Source organism: Pongo abelii, chromosome 5 (assembly GCF_028885655.2).
Source record: "Pongo abelii isolate AG06213 chromosome 5, NHGRI_mPonAbe1-v2.0_pri, whole genome shotgun sequence".
NCBI lineage: Eukaryota > Metazoa > Chordata > Mammalia > Primates > Hominidae > Pongo > Pongo abelii.
The window spans coordinates 94,111,509-94,137,985 of NC_071990.2; the positions used below are offsets into that span (position 1 = coordinate 94,111,509).

Consider the following 26,477-nt stretch of genomic DNA (forward strand, 5'->3'; position numbering starts at 1 on the left):
AAATATGTATGCACATATATTACATATTCATATAGACCAATCATTATGCTTATGTTCTAATTCTCTACTGAGTGGATAAACATGTACTGTCCTCTTCATTTTGAGGATAGTACTACTACTCATTCATATGTTGAGCTTGGGAGAAACCAGGAAGATTTAGTAATAATGAGAGTAACTTCTATGGTTACTCAAAAATAGTGAAAGTAGTAAACTATATCTTCTTAGTTCTCAAATATCAAGACTTTTTCCCGATGAATATGGATTTGTGCACTTTTGTTCAGATGTCATCACTATCAGAATAAAGAGAGAATATGATCCTGAGTTGCTGTGCTCTTGGTGCAGGGTGTAGGCTGGGAGAAATGGTAGTGTGCAGAAAAAGCTAACAATACCAGAGTAACCATTATCAGTCACCGAAAACTGACACTGTCCAAACAGAAAGCATATTCTTTGTATCTCATGAGATGCTGACCATTTTTAATCTTTTGAGGTTTAATCACTCTTGAGTGACATGCTTACATGATAATTCAAACTGTCTCAGGCTCTAACTGTCAGCATCCCCTCTTGCTCGGGATACTAGGATTTTTTCTCTGTAGTTTGATTATTGGAGTACACAGGCTTTTCAACACCTGCTCTGGCTACTGTAGAATAGATTTCAATATACCAAAGGAAAATATATCTTATTATTTTTTGCTGTTACAATTAGAAGCACTGCTTTATTTATTTACTTTTTTTAGAGTTTGATCTAAAAGCCATTAGGAATGATATCTTTAAACATGTGGTGTGTATGTAGGACTGGGAAATGTTGGACCTAAATTTCTCTGCTGTAAGATTCACTTAATATGTTAGTATATCCCTTTCTGAGATGTACACAGAAAGGAAACAACATCTTACTTATGTGTTTATTTTCAAAGAAAAGATATATTTGAAATTTATTTGTTGAAAGATGTTTGAACTATTTATAAATAATTGTCACACTAGTTGGGACTTTTAAAATCTACACATAGGTATTCAACTATATAGTTAAGAGTTAATAGCTAGTTAGGAATATACTAACATACTAAGTGAATCCACAGCAGAGAAATGTAGGTTCAACATTTCCCAGTCCTATATAAATACCACATTTTTAAAGGTATCATTCCTAATAGCTTTTAGATTAGGGCTCTAACCTCTGCTCATAGGCGTTAAGCTATATAGTTAAGATAGCTAGCTGAATACCCACGTGTAGATTTTAAAAGCCCCAACTAGTTTGACAATTACTTATAAATAATTCAAACTTTTTTTTTTTTTTTTTTTAAACTACAGAGTTTTGCTCTGTCGCCCAGGCTGGAGTGCAATGGCACGATCTCCGCTCACTGCAACCTCCGCCTCCTGGGTTCAAGCGATTCTCCTTCCTCAGCCTCCTGAGTAGCTGGGATTACAGGCATGTGTCACCATGCCCAGCTATTTGTTTTGTATTTAGTAGAGACAGGGTTTCACCATGTTTGTGGGGCTGGTCTCAAACTCCTGACTTCAGGTGATCTGCCCGCCTCAGCCTCCCAAAGTGCTGGGATTACAGGTGTAAGCTACCGCGCCCAGCCTCAAACGTCTTTTAACAAATACATTTCAGAGACGTCTTTTCTTTGAAAAGCAGCATATAAATAAGACTTTATTTCTGAAATTCTTCATGTTATGAAGGCTACTTTCAAAATGTTCTATACATATATTTTACCATATGAAATGCTGATATGAAGAAATTATTGTAGTCATCCAAGTTCTAAAATATTTTTGGGCACAATTTTTTATTCAGCACTTATAATCATAATTAAAAAGCTAAACTTGATATAAAATAATGACTTATAAAGACATTTTCATTTTTAATTAAACGTTGCAAAAAGTATCTGTTGCCCAATAAGGCTAATTAAAATATCTCTATTACATATGCTATTGAAATAAATCTATTTTTTGAATTTCATAAACTGTGATCCTATATAATTCAAGATAATTGTATAAGAAAATAAATTCATACCCATTCAAATATGCCATTATAAAATATTTTATCATAAAACGTTCTATACTTGAGATCAACATATGTGAAGAACAAAATGAATATTCACAGAGACTAGCAAGTAAAAGCATTAACATAACTTCTGATGTTAAAGGCCATGAGTAGTTGCACAATTAAATGAACAATATTGTTAAGTATTCTGTTAATGCTCTAATATCAGAAAACAACATTTTTTAATTTTGACTTTTTAAAATGGCAAATAAAGAAAGTGAGATCAGAAGCATGGAGAATTAATTTTTAAGAGGTGGATTTTAATCACTTTAGTCATTTTAGATTTGGTTCACAGTCCTTAATTTCTTGACAGTTTAATTGCTTTATCAGGCATCTAGCAAGTACATTTTAAAAGAATAAGACTAAAAAGAGGTATGTTTTTGAACAGTCTTCAATAAAAATGAATTATTTAAATTAACTTAATTTTCATGGTGCTAAAAGGTTTTGGAATAAATTACTTGGCCTATGACATGAGTCAAGTTCACATAAACTTTGATTATGACTTCAATGGAGAAAGTTGTACTGCCACCCTCAACAAGTGATTTTTCAGTTATATTGTGATAAGCACTGAAAATTAAATAAAAATAAGCAATGGAAAAATCCCTCAACAGATGACATCAATGTTTTTACATGTTTCACTTTATAGTTTCACAAAACTTAAAAAACAAAACAAAGGCTGGGCGTGGTGGCTCACGCCTGTAATCCTAGCACTTTGGGAGGCCAAGTTGTGTGGATGATGAGGTCTGGAGTTCAAGAACAGCCTGGCCAAGATGGTGAAATTGCGTCTCTATTAAAAATACAAAAGTTAGCCAGACATGGTGGCGGGCGCCTATAATCCCAGCTACTCAGGAGGCTGAGGCAGAAAATTGCTTGAACCCGGGGGATGGAGGTTGCAGTGAGCAGAGATCGCTCCACTGCACTGCAGTCTGCAACAGAGCGAGGCTCCATCCCAAAAAAAAAAAAAAAAAAAAGTTACGTTTACATTATACTGTAGTCCATTAAGTGGCAACAGCATTATATCTAAAATCTTAATTAAAAAATACTTCATTACTAAAAACTGCTAATCCTCTGAACCTTTAGCGAGTCATAATATTTTTGCTGATGAGGGGGTTTGCCTTGATGTTGATGGCTACTGGATGATCAGGTAGTAGCTGAAGGTTGGGGTGACTGTCATAATTTCTTAAAACAACAGTGATGTTTGCTGCATCAGTTGACTCTTCCTTTTGTGAAACATTTCTCTGTAGCACGTGATGCTGTGTTTTTTGTTTGTTTGTTTTGTTTTTTGAGTGTCTTGCTACAGTGGTGTGATCACAGCTCACTGCAACCTTGACCTCCTGGGTTCAAGTGATCCTCCCACCTCAGTCTCCCAAGTAGTTGGGACTACAAGCATGTACATCATGCCCAGCTGTTGTTTTTTTTTTTTTTTTTTTTTACAGAGATTGTAACGTCTCACGATGTTACTCAGGTTGGTCTTGAACTCCTGGCTGACATGATCCAACAGCCTCAGGCTCCCAAAGTGCTGGGATTACAGGCGTGAGCCTGGCCTGTGATGCTGTTTGGTAACAATTTACCCACAGCAGAAGTTCTTTCAAAATTAAAGTCAATCTTCTCAAACCTTGCCACTGCTTTATCAGCTAAGTTTATATAAGTAATATTCTAAGTCCTTCTTTGTCATTTCAACAATATTCAAAGAATCTTCATGAAGACAATATTTCTTCTCAAGAAACCACCTTCTTTGCCCAACCATAAGAAGCAGCTCCTCATCCATTGCAGTTTTATCTTGAGATTGTGGCAGTTCAGTCACATCTTCAGCATCCACTTCTAATTCTAGTTCTCTTGCAATTTTCACCACATCTGCAGTTACTTCTTCCACTGAAGTCTTGAACCCCTCACCATCATCCACATGGGTTGGAATCAACTTCTTCTAACTCCTACTGATGTTGAAAATTTGACCTCCTCCCATGAATCATGAACGTCCTTAATGGCATACGGAATGGTGAATCCTTTCCAGAAAAGTTTTCAATTTACCTTGCCCAGATCTATCAAAGGAATCACTATCTATTGCAGCTATAGTCTTAGGAAATGTATTTCTTAAAAAAGACTTGAAAGTGAAATTAATCTTTAATCTATGGGCTGCAGAATAAATATCGTTTTAGCAGGCATGACAATAATATTAATCTCCTGTATCTCCATCGGAGCTCTTGGGTAACCAGGTGCATTGCCAATCAGCAGTAATATATTAAAAGGCATTTCCCCCCCTAAGCAGTAAGTCTCAACAGAGGGCTTAAAACATTCAGTAAGCCATGCTGTAAACATATGTGCTGTTATCAAGGCTTCATTGATACACTAATAGAACACAGACAGAGTAAATTTAACATAATTTAAGGGCCCTAAGATTTCTGGATGTTAAATGAGCAGTATCTCCAACTTCAATTCACCAGGTGCATTTGCCCTTAAAAAGAGAGTCAGCCTCTCCCTTGAATCTCTGAATCCAGACATTGACTTCTCCTTTCCAGATACCAAGTTCTAGATGGCATCATTTTCCAATATAAGGCTGTTTCATCTACACTGAAAATTTGTTCTTTAGAGTAGTCACCTTCATCAATTATCTTAGCTAGACCTTTTAGATAGCTAGCTGTAGTTTCTATATCAATACTTGGTTCATCTTGCACTTTCATGTTATGGAGATGGCTCCTTTTTTTTTTTAACTCTCATGAACCTACCCTTGCTAGCATCTAACTTGCCTTCTGAGATTCCTCATCTCTCTTAACCCTCATTAACTTGAAAAGACCTATGCCTTTGCTCTTGATTAGGTTTCGGACTAAGAAAATGTTATGGCTGGTCTGATCTTAGACCACTAAAACTTTCTCCATATCAGCAATAAGGCTGTTTCACTCTCTTATCATTCGTGTATTCACTGAAGTAGCACTTTTCATTTCTTTCAAGAACTTTTCCTTTGAATTCACAACTTGGCTAATGGTATGGTGCAAGAGGTTTAGCTTTCGGCCTGTCTCAGCTTTCCACATGCCTTCCTCACTGAGTTTAATTATTTCTAGCTTTTGATTTAAAGTGAGAGACCTGCAGCTCTTTCTTGCACTTAAACACTTAGAAGCACTTTAGAGTTATTAAATGGCTTAATTTTAATATTGTTCTGTCTCAAGGAATAGGAAAGCCCAAGGAGAGGGAGTGAGATAGGGAAATAGTTGGTGGAGCAGTTGGAACACACACTGCATTTATCAATTAAGTTTGCTATCTTATAGTCTTGTACAGGCATGGCTTATGGTGCTCCCAAACAATTACAGTAGTAACATCAAAGATTTCTGATCACAGATAACTATGAAAATTATAATAATAATGAAAAAAATGAAATAAATTGTGACACAGAGACACAACGTAAGCACATGCTGTTGGAAAACTGACGCTGATAGACTAGCTCAATGCAGGACTGCCACAGCCTTCAATTAGTAAAAAATGCAATATCTGCAAAACAGAATAAAACTAGGTATGTCTGTAGTGGTAGAGAGTTGGAGACAATCTAAATATCCTTCAGATGTTAATATTATAAAAACACTGGTGGTAATGTTTTCAAAAATTTCATTTCATGAGAAAATGATGCTATGTGGTATTGAGGAAAAAGTAGCATATAAGATGAAATATAGACTATAGGTGAAAAGTTGGGAAAATTTTAATAGCTGGTGATTATTTTCTTTCTTGTCTTTCTATTTTGCATATCTGGATTTCCCATTTTCTTCAGGAAACACTTACTGCTTTTATAGCCAGAAACAATAAATGTTTTAAAAGAATCTCATATAGTAAAATATCCTTATTTGGTATAAAAAAGATACAAACAAAATTAAATATGGATAACTAAGCAGAATAAAATACATTCTGTTTTTAAAACAATTACTAAATAAAAAAAAAGATTGTTAAATTAGGTCCAAGGCATTTTTCATATGATTTCTGATTTAAAAAAATAAAATAAGTATTAATCATTAAGCTTAAGTTTTCTTAAAAGATATGGAACAAGCAATATAAAGACTCAAGCAGAAGTTTCTTTACCCTGTAATGAGGTGATGATTAAGAAACAGGACCAGACTAAGGAAGGTGGTCTTAGGCTAGGAAGGAGAAAAATCTGGGGCAACAGTACCATGGCCTAGCACTAACTGGTAGACAGATGTAAGATGGTAGCAAATTCATTAGGAATCATGAGTTTAGAGATGATGTTTCTCTTCTTTCTCCTCCTTTATCTTTTCTACTCCTGTGGTATATTTTGTAATTTCTCTCATTTCATCTTTCTTCTCGTTTTCAATTCTTCTATGTCTTACAGTCCACAGTCTTTTCTCCTGTTTTTTTCCTGTTTCATTAACTTCCTTATCCTTCTCTTCATTCATTTATTTCAATTGCCTTGTTTTTATAAGGTATTAGTTCTATTTAACAATAGCTGTCTCAAAATTACATTAGAAAATAAATGTCAAGAAGTTTCAGTTTGGCTAAACTGCTTTTTTTCTTCTAAGAAGTGTTATATGGCAAAAATCCTATATAATACACCCATTACCACAACTCTTATTATATTGTCTAACATTAATCATTTATGTATTATTTAACTAGCATAGTAATCATCCTTATTACTACTGTGATTACAACTGCAGAGATGAAGAATCTCAGGCTTGGATGAGTATTTAATAAAGTAGCATAAACATATTTGACTGCAAAAAGGCTGACCCTTTCACTGACAGGCCCAACTTCCATATCTGTTTTAACTTGCCTCACAATCCTTGAGTAAAGCATACATCTACTGACCATTTGCAGAGCTCTTAGTTCAACCAAGAGCAACAAGACCACCTTACATACAGGACCTGTAACGATGACCAAACATGAAAGCCATATTAGTAGGCATTATTTGAAGAATACAACCAATTTTGTGGGAATATAAAAAATAAATGTTTACTCAAGAAAACTGAACTTAGATTTAACTGATAATATCTGGAATTGAACTATGAATTTTATTAGATATTATAGTTATTGAATAAATATTTTAGTGATGCTTGCAAACTTTAAAAATGTTAAGTCACTATATTTATATATTAAAAACTTGAAAATTAACGTTAAGACTAACAATATAATTTTCTTAAGTAAAATGCATTAAGTGATTAGTAAGTAAATATATATTATCAAAATCTGATAAACCAGAATATTAGATGTTTTCATTGGGGTTAAATCTCTGATTAAAATATGTATCACTTAGGTATTCACACTTAACAGAAACTAGGGTAATTTCTTCTAAGCTGTGTGTCAAATATCTCAAAGATGCAAACTAAACCATAAAATAAAGTGTATAATTATAAGAATATGCAGCAGTTGTGTGGTCTGTCTTTGTCTTCAAAGGTCCCAAATCATGCAAATCTATGACAAATTTCAAAAGAAAATACTTAATACGTAACAATCTAAATGAAAGAAACTTCATCCCCCTTTATATAACAGCTTGCTCTGATTTCAGCTGTTATCTCTGGTTATGGAAACCAATGGTCAAGTCTATTTTTTTGTATTTCAAAAATCTCTGTAACATTAGTGTTACTCTTGTGGATGAATAAGTGATTTGGCTTCTGCTGCATATTTTTCAAAGTGTTCATCACTGAATTCTAAAATCAACAGATTCACTCTCTGCTGAACTTTTCTTGTTCAACTTTTTACCTAGGAAGTACTGTGTTTTGTCTTATCAATTTTATGGCCTATGAAACTAATCTTCTCATAGTGTGTTATTTTACTTATGCTAAAAGTACTAATAATTCACTCTCAGTGTTTGATCCTCTCCTTAGGGATCCACAGTTCATGTTTTATTTTAAGAACCTAGTTGTAGGACTAGACCCCCTGGAATATGCGCCCTAAACTATATAGACGGGAAAAAGTTGATTTCATTGTTCCTGTTGTAGAAACTAAAGTTCCTCCAAGTCAAAGAAATGGCTCAGCTAAGCTCCTATGTTTTTGAAAGTGATAAGAGGGTACAATGAGAACATATTATTGGAAAGAAAGCAAATCAAATAGCTGTGCTAACATACGAAGGGCCTGCACTGCCGTAGTTATAATAATAACAGTGAAGCTAACAGATCCTTAGAATGAGCCTACTTTACTCCCTCAAACCACAACCGGTAAGGCAGGAAGGAGTGATTTCTAAAAATCCTCATATTTAACAATGCATATGTAGGAGATTATTTATGTTTAAGAATAATTGCAATAACACCCCCTTCCTAACTTCCTAACAATGTTTAAAATTATATCATTTTAAGATTTTCATTTTGTGGAACTGAGTATGTCAATTAGCTTATAACATCAGAATTTACGTGTAGAATCAACCTGAAAATATTTAGGAGTTTTCCCTGTGAGGTTACATATGTTTTCAGAGACTTTGAAAGCTACTGTTCTAACATTGCTTGTATTATATTACATACTGCAATTATAGAATTTCTAGATAGTGTGTAACACTATTTCTGTGAAAACATCTATACTTTTAAAGCAATATATACTCTTCTGAGTATCTACCTATCAGATGCAAACTGCTTATCTGATATGTAATAAATTATTTACATATAAAATATCAATTGTGCAAAGAAATTACTTTCTATATTAACTAGTAAAAATGACTAAGTAAACTTAAGGCAAATTGTTTACTATGTCTGATTATATTTCAGAAGGATTATATATTTTCAAGAATGTCCTGTTGACATTGAGTTTCTGCATTATGTAAATGAATAGTATTCATTATTAGATTCTCTGAATACATTCCCTGTATACTTGGCTTCTAACTATACAAGTGAGATAGCAATACAAACAAATATTGAAAACATTTAGAAGCCAGTTGGAAAATAATAATTAGCCTTGACAAGAAGAAAACTAAACTACAGTCCTAAGATGGAACATAGTTATTTCAGTTTGTACATCTAGTAAAACTACCTGCTGTGCTTACGAGGGTCATTTCTCCCTGGCTGCTCTTTCTTAAACATGTAATAACATGCTCAACATTTTGGATTTTCTCTCTTCTCTCCTCATTCTTTCTTTCTTCTAGGATGCAAGCAAACTTACAGGCAGATGCTCTTGAGGGCTTTATTCTCTAGTGTGTAAGTGGTATGTTTGCCTAGGTAGATATAAAATACTCTTGCAGAAACCCCACAACTTTCTGGCTTTGGAATTTACTATAGGGATTTTAAAGAAGATTTACTATTTTAATTATGTCTTAAATAAGCTAATGTGAAAATGAATTCACATTTCCCATATATAACAGGTGGGAGCCAGTCCTAGGAATGCATGGTATAAAAGGCAGTAGAAGGTAGCTGTGAAAAAACAGTTCTTCAACAAGTAAAGGTAGTAAATTGGGGGAACACACTTCTATAGGACCCAGTTTTTTGATGGCCTTGGTATTTTTACATATGAATTATAGCCATGGTTAATTCTCAGACACATTTTTCAGGTCATTCAATTTTAACATTAGCAAAAGAATTCATTATTAATTTTCTTTTTAATGAGGACTTGGCATATAAAGATTTAGTCTTAAGCTGCATTTAAACTTGGTCACAGAATTACACATAATCACAACAAGTTCAGATATTAACTGCTTGAGCAGAACCCATTTTGCCTGAATTAAAACATAGTTAAGTTTTATCCTCCCTCCATATCAAACCAACCCACCTCCAACCCCTTCAGCTGTTATAAAGGCAGAAATCCTTGGCTGTGTCTAGCACCTACGATATGTGAAACTGGCTCCTGCTGCCATCACAGCTGGCTTATGAACCCCTTGGAGAGTCATTAACTAGAAAGAGATAAAGCAGCTTATCTAATGAGGTTACATATGAATTGGAACTCTTCATCCTCCTTCAGGTCAGCCATCCAGTAATCATAACTCTCATTCTTACCTCAATACCTTCTTCATAATCATTTACTGTATCTGGAAGTCCCACCATTTCTTTTTGATAGAAATATTATACTGCATAAAGTTCAAACAACTAATCCAATTATGGCATTACCCTTCTAAAAAGAAAAAATGTACTTATAAGACATACTGTACTCCTATGTGTTAACATATCTCTCTTGCTAATTCAAGGATTTCTTGAATAAAATAGTGTATATGAAAACACTAACACAGAGCTTGGTATATAATATGGCTCTCAAAAAGTGTTAGTTTCCTTCTCTTGCTTTTATTTTGCCCACAAATTCTAGCACAGTTTTTAGTGCATGGCAGAATAAATTGGCCTGCATGTCTCCATAACTTGCCACTATGCTGCCATCTGCTTGGTGAGAAAGTGAAAGATATGCGCAGAAAGAAGCTACTTGGAACCAGGCATTCTGAAGCCAACAAGTTCCCTAATTCATTGTATCTAAGTGCAGGTTGGCAGATAAGAACAATTTCTTGATGCAGTTTTCACGAGAAATGAGAAAAAGAAGGGTAATGCAATAAATTATGCATTTTAACAAAGGTAAATATATTTAATTTAAAAAATGACCTTAATCTTAAAATTATATTTTCTGCTTAGTGTTTAAAGACAACGGCTTTTAATAAACAATAGAGATAAAAATACTATGTCATTTTGTTTTTTGTTTGTTTTTGCTTTATTGTCTATGGCATGACCATTTTGGCAATGATACCATAATGAGACTCATTATAAGAACTTTATGTAGTTTTTATGAAAAAATAACAAAGCTTTAAAAGAAGGCAGCAATCATTTGTCAGCTTTTCCTTCTTAAAAACTGTTTTCTCAATTTTAAAGTTACCTCAAATTCTAGAATCAGGAAACTATTGCTGTGGCTGAAAGGAAAAGAAAAACAGTGGTGTTTTCTGAAAAATACAATGAATTTTTCTGGCATTTCAACCTCTGAACCATTGCTGTCACTTAAATTTAGATTTCAATTCTTAAATAAAAATGATATGCATTCAACAATTTATCTTCCTCCTAATGTCACAAACTAGAATTCAATTCAATTCTACTTAACAAATATTTATTAAGGGCCTCATATGTTCACATCACTCTTATAAGTGTTTAGGAAGTAATATTAAGGAAAAGAAATATCTCTATCCTAGTAAAACATATACTTTCCCCAAAAAGATGGACAATAAAGTTAACAACTAAAGAAACTGTACAGTGTGGAAGGTGCAAAGTACTCTAGAAAGAGTAGGGTTAGGGGGTCAGAAATGTTAAGAAGTTACAAGTTGTTATATTAAGTAAGGTTGTTTGCACACTGTCATTGAGCATGCAGAGTTTGAACAATGATTTGATAGAGATGAGTTTGGTAGCCAAACAGATATCCAGGGGATGATAATTTTAAGGGAGTGGGAACAGCTAGAACAAAGGCCCAAAGATAGGAACACTTCTGGTGTGTGTTAAGGATTAGTAAAGAGACTAGCATGCCTGGAATACATGAATGAGGGGGTTAGTGGTAGGAGCTGAGACCAGAGATGCTGAGGAGGTGGGATAGGCAGCAGATCACATAAAGCCTGGCAGACTTCTACTCTTGCTCAGAGTGAGATGTGGACTCACAGCAGCTTTCTGAGCAGAGGAACAAAATGGTCTATGCTTTAAAAAGGATGTAACTGCTGTGATTGAGAACTGGATGTAGAGTCAAGTATAGAACAACGAAGACCTACTAGGAAGTTTTGCAGTAATCCAGATAGGAAATGCTGGGGGCTACATAGCCGTGGAAGTGAAGAAAGTGGTCATATTCCATAAATATGTTTTACAAATATTTGGAAGGTAGATTCAATAAGATTTCCTGAAAGATTACATATATTCACAATCAAATATTATACTGTTTAATAATTGATAACTGACAATTATAAATTCACATGAAAAATAACATCTATACAGCAATAAAAGTGATTTTATATATTTTTTTCAATTTCTGTGGTAAGCTGAAAAATATTCCATGCTGAGGCTCCCTCTTACTAGTACAGATTTACTAGATATTTAGGGATAAATTGGGTAAAATATTATAATAAGAAAGTATGATAGATAATTAAAGATGTGACTCTGTGGTGAAATGTCTAGCATGTATTGTGTGCTAGTATTAATGGGCTGCTCATTTAAGGAGGAGAAATCACTGATCCATTTCATTGATTAGCTAACCTCCTTGTGAAACTGTAGAAATTGCATCTGATATTATATTTTCATGCCTGGTTTTATTTTACTCAGAAGTGCTTTAATAAATGTCATATTTTAATATTAAGAAGTTTCAGCATGTTGGAATATTCTGCAGATTTAACAAAAGCTTAGCAAAGCATTTTAATATATAAGCACCTTTCGAATAAAGATTCAGTATATTAGTTTTTCATTCCAAAATAGAACTCTTTAAAATTAATATTATATTACAATGATAGGCAAAGTGATTAGAGAGCAAATATGCTTCACTATTTTGAAAGAATACAATCATTAGCAGAAAATGGTTTGTAGTGCAATTTTACTTCACTTGGGAGAAAAACGATTCCCTTTCATATTTACTAAATATACTTAAGAATGTAGCTAGAGAAAACAGGTTCTATAGAAGTATAATGCTTAGTATCCTCTTTCTTGGTTTTAAAGGATGCTATTAGACACAGGTCAGAGGTGCAATTAAAGCTAAGGGAAGTACATTTCATAATAAAGAAATTTATTGCAATTTTGATAACATGAAATTTCATAAGCATTCGTGGGAAAATATAATTTGGAAAATTATATTTAAAGCTTACACAGCTTTGCTAGTATTTAATGCTTTAGAGACAAGATGGCCCAACACAATTAGCCAAGTCCTGAGGCAGCATTAAAATGCTGAAATATGGGATTGTAGGAGCTTACCAAGTCAGACATTTTCAAAAATAGTTTTGATTCATTGAAATATAATTTGACTTATAAAATGTTATACAGTTAACAAGATAGTTTGTGTATATTTTGTATGATGTAATAATTGCTAAATAAAACAGCAGTAAATTCAATTTACTTATCACGTGTTACGAGGAGGGCTTATAAAAAGATGTACAGTATACAATTCATACCCTCGAGAAAATATATGAATTAGTATTTATATATGTCTCTTTTAAATCAGTATATCTCAATATGTGGCATATGCATTAAAATAATTAGAATTACCTGCATACTTATAAAAATATATATAACTGGTCTCCACCAAGTTTGTCTACAGAATCAAAACTTCCTGAGTGTGGGTCTCAGTATTTGCATTGTAACAGCACCTAATATCAACTTTGAGAAGATAATATTTTGAGAATTGAAGAATCAAATAGTAGGCAACAGTTATATGTTATTTGTTGATTATGTATATATCAATCACAATAGGTGAGGCATTGATCCCAGGAGCATTCTCCAATAAAATTCCTGCATATGTATCTCTGTCTCAGAGTCTGTTTATCCTTGGAACTCAATCTGCAATGTCTGGATATGACTGAGCTCACTAATTAGTGCGCTTCTGATTTCCTCTCTCTATATTTGTTTTGTTAGACACAATTAAGGTGCAGTTTGTTTACTAAGTTTAATTACAAGACAAAAATTATAATATCTGAAATTTCACTGACAAATTTAGATTTCTGACTTGACTTCTAGAATTGACATTTCTGACCCCACTGGGCACTTACGCATCTTCAGCAAGAACAGGGAAGTGATTACTCCTTATAAAGGAGATATTCCCTCTCCAGGTCCCTGTGGTCCACACAACTCCACACTGCATCAACATTCATTGATCAGTTTTAAAGGAATTTGTTAAACTAACTGGTCAGTTACTCAGGTAAATGTCCAAACTATCTCTTTTTGAGATTCATGTTGGGTTTTAGAAACATTAGAAAATTAGAAAAAGCCATAAGGCATTTTGATTAAGAGCACAATTTGGGGTTTGATTACTGCCACTGTACGACCTTGGGTTATTCAAACTCTTTATACATTAATTTCTTCATATTTATAATGAAGACATTAATACTACTTACATTATAGAGCACTGTGAAGATTAACTGAATTAATGAATGAATAATGAATGTAAAAAACAATACAAGTCTCAATATGTCATAAGCTAAGCACACAGGCTTTCACACTGTACAGACGCACACACGCACATATTTTATAAACATACGCAAACATGTATGTATACACATATATATACAGATGCATAAAATTTACACTATGTAATTTTTTTATTATATATCTGTAATGTATACTATATAATTTACACTGTAGGAAAGTGAGATAAAACAAGTAAGGTTTGAGATGGAATTTGAAGAAAAAATATAGCATTAATTATTATTCTTTTTAAAATTTAGGAAGAAATATTCCAACAAAAACTTACAGGGAAATTTTGTATCTCTTAAAATCTACTGCAAGCAATTCCTTTTTTTGTCTTGTTTTATAAAACATAAAGCTCCCCAGGAAGGCCAAAAGATTTATTATTTCATAGAGGGGTGCTTTTCTGATAAATATACTGGAGTTTTGCAGAGGCATACTCTTCATTAATTAATTTCTAAGTCTGGATTTACTAAATCATGCTCCTAAGGAACATGCTTTTCCTAGCTTTAGTTTTTGGTAAGCGAATATTTTAAAGCAGTGCAGTAGCTCAGGTTATATCAATGACTGAATTAGAGAGGCATACTAGTGACTATCTAACTCTGATTACACCTTCAAAATTAGGACCCATTTTCATGAACTCATTGTATCAAATAGGGATTAAATATTCTCTTTGGATTTAGTGATTCAAATAAATCCCTGAGGGAAGCCTTCCAAAAGTCACCTACAGATACTTTTACTCACTATGGTAAGCAGTTTTACAGATTCAGGGAGCATTCTGTCCCCCATCTGTGCTTTATGTGTGTGTGTGTTTTACTAGCAATATGAATGAATATGTCAGTTATCACTTTTTGAGGGTCATATAGAACAACAGTTAATCAAGTTGGGCATTTTCAGTAGACTTAATTTAAAAGTTTGAATGAAGATTTTATTAATATGGTATTCAAAGGGGAAACAAAAAAAAAGATGTGAAAACTTTTTGGTTTTGCCCAATTGCTTTCAATTAAAATAAACAACTTCAAAGGCATAATATAGAATTTTTTGATTATACATATTTAAGCATTTTAACAAAATAATTTATTTCTACATATTCATCTCTTTATGAAAGAAACAAACAAGCAGACTGTATTAATCAATTAAATGTACAGGCTCTAAAATTTAGGAGTAAACACATGATTCCTTGCTAAGCTGGCCTTTTATCCACCTCAGTGGGGACTTAAATACTGGAATCCAATGGGGTAAAACGTTTTCGAGTGTATTTAGGACTCTTGTCATTCTTCCACAAATTCTTTCCTTCTTTCTCTTAATATTCTACTCAATTACCATCCACCACTTCTTACAGTTCAAGAAACCAAAATAATGATACCAAATATATAGAATATAAAGTTCTGGGAAATGTGCATGTTTATTGTACATGTACAAATATATACTATTCATTAGGTACTAAGTTTTAACACACAAAGTAGCATGTTTTTCCTGGCCTACTATAATCAAGATTTTGGAAAGGCAGATGTTTGACAAGTTTATTTACATTTTCTCAGATTTTATTTTTAAAATTAAAAATTCCATCTGGATTAAAATGTATTTCTACAAGGTTAGGAAATCAAAAATGAAAGGACTCTACCCTTAACTGATCATACTGGCTTTCATACAGTGCTGCTCTTTAGCATCTTTCAGTTTGATATCATTTTTGGATGTAGCTAAATGCTAGATACCCTGACAAACATATATTCTACCAGCTGGATCTCCATCTGCTCAACTAAACATTTTCACACCAAATCTGTATAAAAAGCTATGTTTTCAAAGAGAGTTATCTACAACTGAAATATTAAAATCTTAACTCCAGGAGACCCCCCATTACTTATTTCACATGTATTAAATCATGAATACAAAACTACCTCCAAGTATTATCAGTGGTCTGCTTTCTGCTGCCAAAAGTTATCTTAAACCATCCATGAAGGGGCAGACAGACTCTTTTGAGCACAACAAATATTTTTGGGATTTTTCACCTAAGGCAGAAGTATTGCTACTGTCTTTTGATGTGTTTCCTTAGAAAAATACTGCAAAATTACTGTTAATGGATAGACTGATTTTTTTAAAATCTGCATTAAGTTTGTCCTGGGATAACTTCCTTTACCAACATATGAGTATATTAACTAACATAAAATATGCCTTTAATTAAATCCTCATAATATTCATCAGAATCTTTTTAATTGAGCTCTGATTATACAAGAGTGGCAAAGAAAATCTCAGGTAATTTAAAAAAGTTTCTATCAGAAAATAAAGTTGATCCTCATCAACATCAGTGCCATTAGATTTTCTAGCTTGGGGAAGTCATCTATAAATCTTTATCAGATTTTTGTAAACCCAAGGGCAGATGAAAGGCATGAAATACAATAATCTAGCAGGATTGGCCTTGAGGCAAAAATGGGATCACAGAACTCATACAACATGTAAGTCTGGAAGAAGGAAACTAGACCCTCTCAACATGTGTATCCTACCTCTTAAATAACATCAGTTGCCACACTCTAAAAAAAAAATGCATGTAAGTGTGCCAGGGCAAGTAGGGGCATTCCATTCTTTGAGACTGCAGAAACATGATCAAGAAAAGAGGGAATCAAGGGTGCTTTCAACACGTATACAGAGAAAGACAAATATTCACTATTTATCACCGAGGCAAACAAACATAAAAGCATTGAGACTTCATAATTTTTTTACAAATCAAGGCCTTGGCCAGGAAGCTGAGTAAAGTGTTTCTGTGTATTCATAGTAAGAGTAGAAGCAAAAGAGGTTCATATTGTAGAGGGCAGAAGGGATATGTGCAAGCCTTTTATTGATAGATTTTTCGCTCACTATTTTATTTTGTACTTATTAATAACAATCCTGAAAAAAGGCATTTTTTTTTCCAGTGAACATACCTCTTCTAAAACTGGGGTTATGTAGTATAAAAAATGAGGGTGTATGGGAGGAGAATGAGAGAGAGTGGGTGTACAGACTGAGACAGAGTGAAGATTCTACCAGCTGAAGAAATATTTAGAATTGCCAGGAATAATATATGCATATAGGGAAACACTTGTTACAAAATAAGCTATAGCTCAACTTTAACCCTAAATTCAAAGGACACTATCAATGGAATTCAGAAACAATTGGTCCTACGTGTTTCCTATATTATAGAAACTTCAGCATTATCTCACTTATTCTTTTTTAATAAATAAAATTATTTAAGTGAGGAGTTCATCACCAAATCCTTCTAAAAAGATATATGCCTCTTTATCAAAACAAAAGCCAGGCTTATTTAGCTACATAATATAGGCCAAACCAGTGATGGGTAAGTGACTTAAAATAAATATCTCCTATGATCAATTGTCTAAAATTTTCTGTAATTGTAAGCTTTGTTTAAAATAGTAAAATTTAATATCTATCATCCAACTATACTCCACTCCTTCCCACCTTCTACATTTTCTAATCTTACCAAAATATGTCTACCTAGAGAATCAAGGTAAAAATAATAGATAAGATAAATGAAGGAAATTTTAAAAATTCCAACAAAATGAACCATCACTTTTCTTGGTATTGAAAACAGGTGTACATTTAACCAAGGTTAACTGCAGTAAAAAACTGTTATGAATCTACCGGTATACTTAATATTTTATATTTACTAGACACACTTTGAAGTTTCTAAATATATCCAAGTGGCTAAAAAGAAGGACTTTGTATCTTGAAAATTTCAATAAAGAAAACTTGCTTAATTCAAACGTTTGCCAAGAAAAATGGTTATCATCAAACACAGGATATTAAATAATTATCTGTTTGCACTGCTGGCTCAAGATAGATGTAGTGCTGATGCCCATGCTTGCTGAAAAAAAAATGACACAACATCCTCTCTTCGCCATCAATGAGATCTAACAAAGAGTCAAGAATAATAATTCTAGATTTATAAACTGCCTGCTGTGTTCAACAAACATTAGTTACATGGAAGATAATTCTATTCATAGTCTAATATTCATGTAATGAAAATCTCATAAGAACACTGAAGAATTATGCCGTGGTAATAGTGGGAAGTAAAAAGGAAAGAGATTAAAATCTGTCTCTCCCTATAGTCTAAGTTCCATGAGAGGCTATGTTCATGTCACCACTGAATATCCAGCCCTCAGCAAATTACCTGGCATACAGTAAGCACTCAATAAGTATTCAACAAACAAGTAAAATCACAACCCTCATTTCAATAAAACACTGCACAACATTCAATGTCATCTTAAACATATTAAAGAGCGATTTTAAATGAATACTCTATTTATATAAAATATATGAAGATAGCTTCTTGTGTTAACTGTTAAATATCTAATGAATGGCATAACTAGAACTTACTTAGGAGAAAGGCTGACTAGAAAGTGACCTAAAATTATCTCTATGTGAAGATTTCCAGTTTCACTGAAAATTATAAGTAGAAGAAAGTTTTAAAACTAAGAAATTATTTGTTCACTGAAACTGAAAGGTAAGGTCTCTCCCTCTTCATTGTGTTTAGCAAGTGAGTTCCCTGTTAATGCAGGAATAGATCCTGGGATCCCCTCATAGCATATGACGTGTTTGGACTAAAATCTTTCAGAGAATCTATTCTGTGAACAGAGGAATCCTGTCTTTATTTCATACTAACACACATCCAGCGGTTAGCAGAATGACTCATGACAGGTGCTTAATATTTATTAAGTACATCAATGAATGGGCAGAAACAACAGAAAGACATATTGTAACTGAATATAAGAAAGAACTTTCTAAGATACAAAGCTGCAAATTTTTATTATTGTATCTTCTTAGTTTTCTCCAACTTAGCCAAACTCATTCTTTCAACTGGTATCCATCTTACATGATTGTGAGTTACCTCATATTTCCCAACACTTTAAAATATATTTGTATGACTGTTAATCTGTGCTATCTAGAATTGGGCACAATATTCCTAGTTGGAAGTGGCATGTGCCGAGCAGAGCTGAGTATCAGCCACCTTTACTCTATAAATCAGTGCAGTCTAAGACACATGAGATGTTCTGATGGCCACTAGACTCATACTGAATTGATTATATCCAAAGTTCAGTTCTCACTCCTCACCTTGCAGAGCTATCAACATTTGGGACAGATCATTGCCTCCTCCTTGAAATAACTTTGCTTTCTGAGCATCAAATTGAATTTTTTCTATTGTCTCAATGGCCATTCATTCTCTGTCACTTTTCCTGATTGTTCTTCATCATCCAGTGCCCTGGCACTCACACCTCAACCCTGGTTTTTATTCTATTTATACTCACTTCCTTTTATCTCATTTAGTTCATGACTTTAAATTCCATGTCGATGCTGAAAACTCCAGATTTACATAATTAACCCCAATATCACACATAAACTAGAGGCAACTATAGCATCTTAAACACAGCATGACAGAAACTGAGTTCCTAAACTTCTTCAAACCTGTCTCTCCCACAAATTTTTCTGTCTAGAGTTACTAGTTACTTCATCTTTTCAAAAGTTGCATAGGTTTAAAATACTCAAGGCCTCCCTTGGTCACTGTCTTTCTGTCATATTCCACATTCAGTGTGCTAATCTTGTTGACTCTATATTCAAAATGTATTCAGAATTCACTACTCCCTACCATTCCATTGCTACCACCCTAGTGAAAGCCACCTTCTAGATTATTGCAATAGCCTCCTAAACTCATCTCTTGCTCCTGAGAACCCCTTAGCTATTCTTAACACAGCAGCGAGATTGTTAATGAGATGGTTATGAAAGTATATTCATGTCATTCTTCTGTTTAAATCCCTCCATTGGCTTTCAATCTTCATCTAAAGCCAGTGGTTATAATGACTTGCAAGGTCTAACACAGTGTGTCGTTGCAACTCTGTTAACACCCAACTTCCATTTCTTCTACTCTCCTCCTTTCTGTCTTCACACCAGATACACTTATCTCCCCCACTGAACATGCTAAACATGCTCTTTCCGTGGGACCTGCACAGGCTGTTCTCTCTGTCCAGAACACTCTTCCTCTGTTTGGCTTTGTTTTCATATCTCACTCAGGTCTTTATTCAAACGTCATACCAATAAAGCCTTTCCTGGCAATTTTTAAAAACTGCAATCCCTTGACACTCCATTCATGGCTTTCCTATGTATTTTGTTTGAACAACATCATCTAATTTTTTATATTTTACACATTTAGTATATTTCTGTCTGTTCTACTTGCACCCCACTTCTACCAGAAACTTTTTAAGAACAGAGATTTCTTTTTTTGTCTATAGCTTTTCCCAGCATCTAGAGTAATGTATGAAATGTGTGAAATGCTGAATAAATATCTTTGAATGATACAACAATATATGAGAGTTTTAAGGGAAAACATTTCACTGGTGACTTTTCAAGTATTAGCCAGCTGGGAAATGTTTTGGCATGATGGAATCCACACTTTTCTAAAGTGCATCATAACTCGTACTTTAATCATCTTTCCTCACCCAAAATAGAGGTAATCTGGTCTTTCTTACCTGACTTTATTATCTTGAATACCAAGATTTCTTCTAGGACATTGGTTCCTGAGTCATGGCAATTTTAATGCACCAAAGGGGCACTATTCAATCTGGGTAATAATATATTCTCATTAGTGAATTCTCATAGAAGCCCTACATAATCAATGTGCTCCCTCTAAGCACATATCTTAAATAATAGGGAGAAAGAGGAATAGCAAATGGCATGGTCTCCTTAAAAGACTACATGGGCAAAATAATACTTTGATTATACAATAAAATAAACCAAATATGAAAAGTACTATTTTCTAATTTAAAGACAACATTATTAAGGAGGGAAGAGAAAAACAGCAAGTCAAGGTCACATTTTGCAGAATGAATTAACCAAAACTGCATTATAAAAATCCATATTCATCTTTTAACATTAAAAATAACTTTAACAATAACATGTACACACAAATAACTAACTCCCCAGGGAACTAAAGTGAATAAAGTAATGTAGGTTTTTTTTTCATTACCAATAACTTTTAACTTTTGTTTCCTTTAAGAATTTTATATTTTAGTGTCAGATTGAATGAAAATCCTCTTTCTTCAGACCCGCATTGTAATAATGTAAGTAATACACACCAAAGATAAATAACTGCAGAGTATGACCTACAAGTTCTGAATGAGACACTGGCCACTAAACATTTATCATACTTTTAAAATCAGAAGTAACTGAAATGTTTAATTGCTAATCGTTATTTATTTCAAACAGAAAGGTTAAAAGCTTTTGTTAATTAATATATAAGCCAGATTACAAGCAATATTAATGTAAATATGAAAATACAATTATCATTTTTAGACATGCTAACTAGCAACAGCATATGGTCCAAGAACTGTTCCAAGAATTTTACTTCACACCTAATAAAGAACCTGAGTGCTATGCCATGAACTGTGTATGAATCCTGACATCTTTGATTTTTCAAATACTTTTCCAACACAGCTATTCTTTGTATACTTTTTTTTAAAAAAGGAGACATCTCCAAAAGAATGCATTTAATCCATTATAGAGTATGACTGACTAAATAAACTTAGTAACTTCTTTGATTTTCTCCAATAATCTTATTGTCTCAAATATTTTTAATTATATTTTGTATAAATACTCTTGTTATACATATGTTCTACTTTATACAAGGAGACTGTGGCAGAACTGGAAAGCGAAAACAGGTCTCTTGCTTCACAGCCCATCTTCTTTCCATTACACTCATCAGCTGAAGTGAAATTAAAAAAACAAAAACAACAAAGACTCATTCTTGGAGCAGAAGATACTGAACAAGAATACTAATTAATTAAGTTATTAGCAATGTAAACTCTCACATAAAGTATAAGCAGGTTTATCCTTTTACACTAGTTAGAAGAAAAACTATATTTTGGAGGAATTGAGAAAAATGCCACAGTCAGTGGAATGAGGGAAGGAGGTAACTAAGGAAGTTGAAATAATTCTTGTTATACAATGTTAAACATAGCAATTAAATTGTTTTCAAACAATACACAAAATGATAATCATAGGATGAAAGTGACTCTTTTTAATTGACACATAATAATTTTACATATTTATGAGGTACATAGTGATATTTTGATACAAGTATAGAATGTGTAATGATGAAATTAGATTGATTAGCATATCCATTACGTCAAACATTTGTTAATATCAGTTCTTTGTGCTGGGAACATTCAGAATCCTTTCTTCTAGCTTTTTGAAAATATAAGATAAATTATTGTTAACTATATCACACTACAGTGTTATAGAACACCATAGCTTATTTCTCCTATATAGCTATGAGTTTGTATATGTGAACCAACCTCTATCTTCCTCTCTCCCCTAAACTTCTCAGTAACCACTATTTTACTATCGGCTTCTATTAAAGATTTTAGCCCTTACATATAAGTGAGAACATGTAGTAGTATTTGTATTTCTGTACCTGACTTATTTCACTTAACATAATGTCCTCCAGGCTCAACAATATTGCTACAATGACCAGATTTCTTTCTTTTTTATGGCTGAATAGTATACCATTGTGTATATATGTACCACATTTAAAAAATCTGTTGACCTGTTGATCGATACTTAGGTTGATTTCGTATCTTCGCTATTGTGAATAGTGCTACAGTAAACATAGGGGTGCAGATAGCTCTTCAATGTGCTGATTTCCTTTCTGAAAGTTATTTATCCAAGCCAATCAACAGCATTTTCTCCAAGGGCAAAATATTCACTTTTCTCTTTTTTATGTTACCTTGGGTATCAGCTGAGAAGCCATCTCAAAAGGTGTAAAGCATTTATTAACTCCTTACTCTATAACTGATCTTAGGACTTTGCTGTATGGAGAACATGCACACCTACCCACAATAGTGAACATTTCTTAACTGGCTTTTCATTAGATGATCGGTCTGTTTAGGTTCACAGTCAAGAGTGGGCCTATATGTCAAACATTTTGATAAACTAATGGCTATTTGGAGAAAAGTACTGCAGATGCTAAATTGTAAAATTAGGAACATGGAAATGCAGTAAATCTGTAAAAGTTTAGTTATAACTTTGGCAACAAAAGTATAAGTTACAATATTACAAATGAAGGATATCACTGCATTTTAAGAAAAGAAGTAAACAGAGATGGCCTAAACAAGTCTCCCTAGTTTTTCCACATGTATAGTCACACCACTATAATAAAATCATGTTTTTTAAGGTCTTCAATAATATCTTTCTTGCTAAACACAAAGGTCTTTTCTCAGTTTTCTTTACCTTTAATTCCTTTCCAAATTCTGCAACTCCTAAATACATGCCTTCCTGAAATATGCAGATTATATATTTAGCAGAAAAATACAAAAAAAATTCCAGAGCTTTTAAAAATCAAACCTAGACATGAGTCTTACTTTTTCATTTATAACTTATTTAGAAACAGAGATTTTGTCTAGAATGCATACTAAATTTATTTCATGTACACACATAAACATTTTTTCAAAGAAATGATCATGGAGAGTTAAGGAAATCATCTGAATAAGGACAAATTATTACTTTACATGAAATATACAAACAATTGAGGCAATGTTGCTTTCTCATCCAATAACTTCCCCATGTAATTTGTATGTGTGTGGCAAATAGCAATTCAACCACATTATACCTTGTTTAGTTTATCAATTAATAATTTCTTCAAAGATATGTACTTTCTATTTTTCAGCTACTATTGTAAACCACTATGTCATTTTATCTTTTCATAGCATCCACAAGCAAAGGCTGAATTAATAGGCTTTCATTATATAACTCTGCTTTAGGGCAAATGTAGACAACATGCTACATTGCCTCGCACAGTTCAGTTCAATAGAAATAACATATTAATCTATTTTCTCAACAAAATACATATTATACAACTACTACACACCTGACATTGTTGGGTGCTTGACTTTTTTGTTGTTCATGAGATCACAGGAAACAGGTACTTGACTTTTGATAAGACTTTTAATAATAGCACTTGTTTAAAAATATTCTCACAGAATTGGTTTCAAAGTATATTTACAGTGAAGCTCAATTGCTTGTCAGCGTCATGGCTAAGATTAAGTGTAGTAGAGTGGCGCTCAGTGGACCTGGTGGAAGGTGACAAGTAGAACTGAATAAAGCAAGCAAAAAATAAACAAAAAAACTTGAGAAAAGTAATAATTTGATAAAAATGTTTATAAAATAAAATAAGTACAATAATGGTAAGTATAACTCTTTTCACCCCAACTCTGGCAAATTATATTTCTAGTATGTACTATAAATAATGAACAGTTATCTACAGAACATGAGCTTTGTATATTTGTAATCTTTTATCTGATACATACTTAAATTACAAATTCCATCTCTCTCTTTGCTAAGTGGCTTATATATTTTTATATGCAATTTATAGGAACTCAATTATAATGTTAAATTTAATTTTTGTGCTATATCGTAATATATATGTGCATGACAAAAGTAAACAAGCTTATATAAACATTGTTTATTGTGCACATTGGATTAATACATCTCAAATTCTGAAGACAAAAGCAAGAGCTATTTCAGAAAATGCCTTAAAATTTCAATACAATTAAGTAAAAAATATGATTCAGAGCATTTTTGAATTTCAAATAAACTGATATGATCAACATTGTGATATGGCAGATTTAAAGCAATTAACTTGTGCAGAGTATTAATTTAAACATAAATGCTGGCTCAAATTCATCAAAATAATAGAAACTAATTTCATATTTATTTTTATGTTAAATTTATATCGTTTTAAATTTTTATTTTAGATTCAGGGGTACATATGCAGGTGTCTTATTGGTAAATTTTGGGTCATGGTTGTTTGGTGTACGGATTATTTCATTACCCAGGTAATAAGCATAGTATCTGACAGGTATTTTTTCTGATCCTCTCCCTCCTCCAAAACTCCACCCTCAAGTAGGCCTGATATCTGTCATTCCCTTCTTTGTGTCTCTCTGTACTCAGTGTTCAGCTTCCACTTGTAAGTGAGAACATGCACCATTTGGTTTTCTTTTCCTGCATTAATTTGTTTAGGATTATGTCCTCCAGCTCCATCCATGATGCTTCAAAGAACATGATCTCATTCTTTTTTAAGGCTATGTAGTATTCCATGGCATTTATGCACCACATTTTCTCCATGCAGTCTCTAACATTGATAGTCATTTAGGTTGATTCCATGACTTTGCTACTGTAAACTGTGCTGTGATGAACATACGCATGCATGTCTCTTTATGGCAGAATAATTTATATTCCTTTCGTTATATAACCAATAATGGAATTGTTGGATCAAATGATAGTTCTGTTTTAAGTTCTTTGTGAAATCACCACATTGCTTTCCACAATGGCTGAACTAATTTACATTCCCACCAGCAGTGTATAAGTTTTTCTCCAAAACCTTGCCAGCATCTGTGATTTTTTGACTTTTTAATGATGCCATCCTGACTTCTGTGAGATCTCATTGCAATTCTGATTTGCATTTCTCTAATGATTAGTGATGTTGAGCATTTTTTTATGTGTTTGTTGGCCACCTGTATGTTCTCTTCAAAGCATCTCTTCATGTCCTTTGCCCACTTTGTAATAGGATTGTTTAATACTGCAAACCAGACAGGTGAAAGATCTGTACAATGAGAATTACTAAACACCGCTGAAAGAAATCAGAGATGGCACAAGCAAATAGAAAAACATTTTATGCTAAATGATAGGAAAAAATCAATATTGTTAAAATGGCCATATTGCTCAAAGCAATTTAAAGATTCAGTGTTATTCTTATCAAAATACCGATGACATTGTTCACATAACTAGATAATACTATTTCAAAATTCATATGAACCAAAAAAGAGCTGAATTAGTCAGGACAATTCTAGGCATCATGTTACCAGACTTCAAACTATATTACAATGCTATGGTAACCAAAAAAGCATGGTATTGGTATAAAACTAGACAGAATAGAGAGCCCAGAAATAAAGCTGCACACCTATAGCCATCTGATCCTTGACAAAGTCAACAAAAACAAACACTGGGGAATGAACTATTTATTCAATAAATGGTGCTCGAATAACTGACTAGCAGAGGACTGAAGCTGGACCTCCTCCTTACACCGTATACGGAAATAAACTCAATATGGATTAAAGACTTAAATGTAAAACCTAAAACTATAAAACACTGGAAGATAATCTAAGAAATACCATTCCAGACACAGGCCCTGGCAAAGATTTCATGATGAAGATGCCAAAAGCAACTGCAACAAAAAAATTGACAAATGGGGGGTAATTAAAGAGCTTGTGCACAGCAAAAGAAACTATCAAGAGAGTAAACAGACAACCTACAGAATGAGAGTAAATATTTTCAAATTTGGCATCCAACAGAAATCTAATAGCCAGAATCTATTAGGAACTTAA

The 26,477-nt window shown here is 33.1% G+C and overlaps 1 protein-coding gene across 8 annotated transcripts in view; it reads right to left on the reverse strand.

The window, feature by feature from the left end:
* The window catches only part of EPHA7 (EPH receptor A7), a 179,353-nt gene that overhangs the window by 67,500 nt on the left and 85,376 nt on the right, over window positions 1-26,477 (reverse strand). Inside the window, exon 6 of one of the 8 annotated variants that reach the window (XM_054557890.2) lies at window positions 7,182-24,187. The exons of the other annotated variants lie outside the window; for them this stretch is intronic. Within the exon in view, the coding sequence (XP_054413865.1) occupies window positions 24,156-24,187 (32 nt within the window). The 3' untranslated portion in view covers window positions 7,182-24,155. Of the gene's footprint in view, window positions 1-7,181; window positions 24,188-26,477 lie in introns of those variants that run through there. 8 annotated transcript variants of the gene reach the window in all.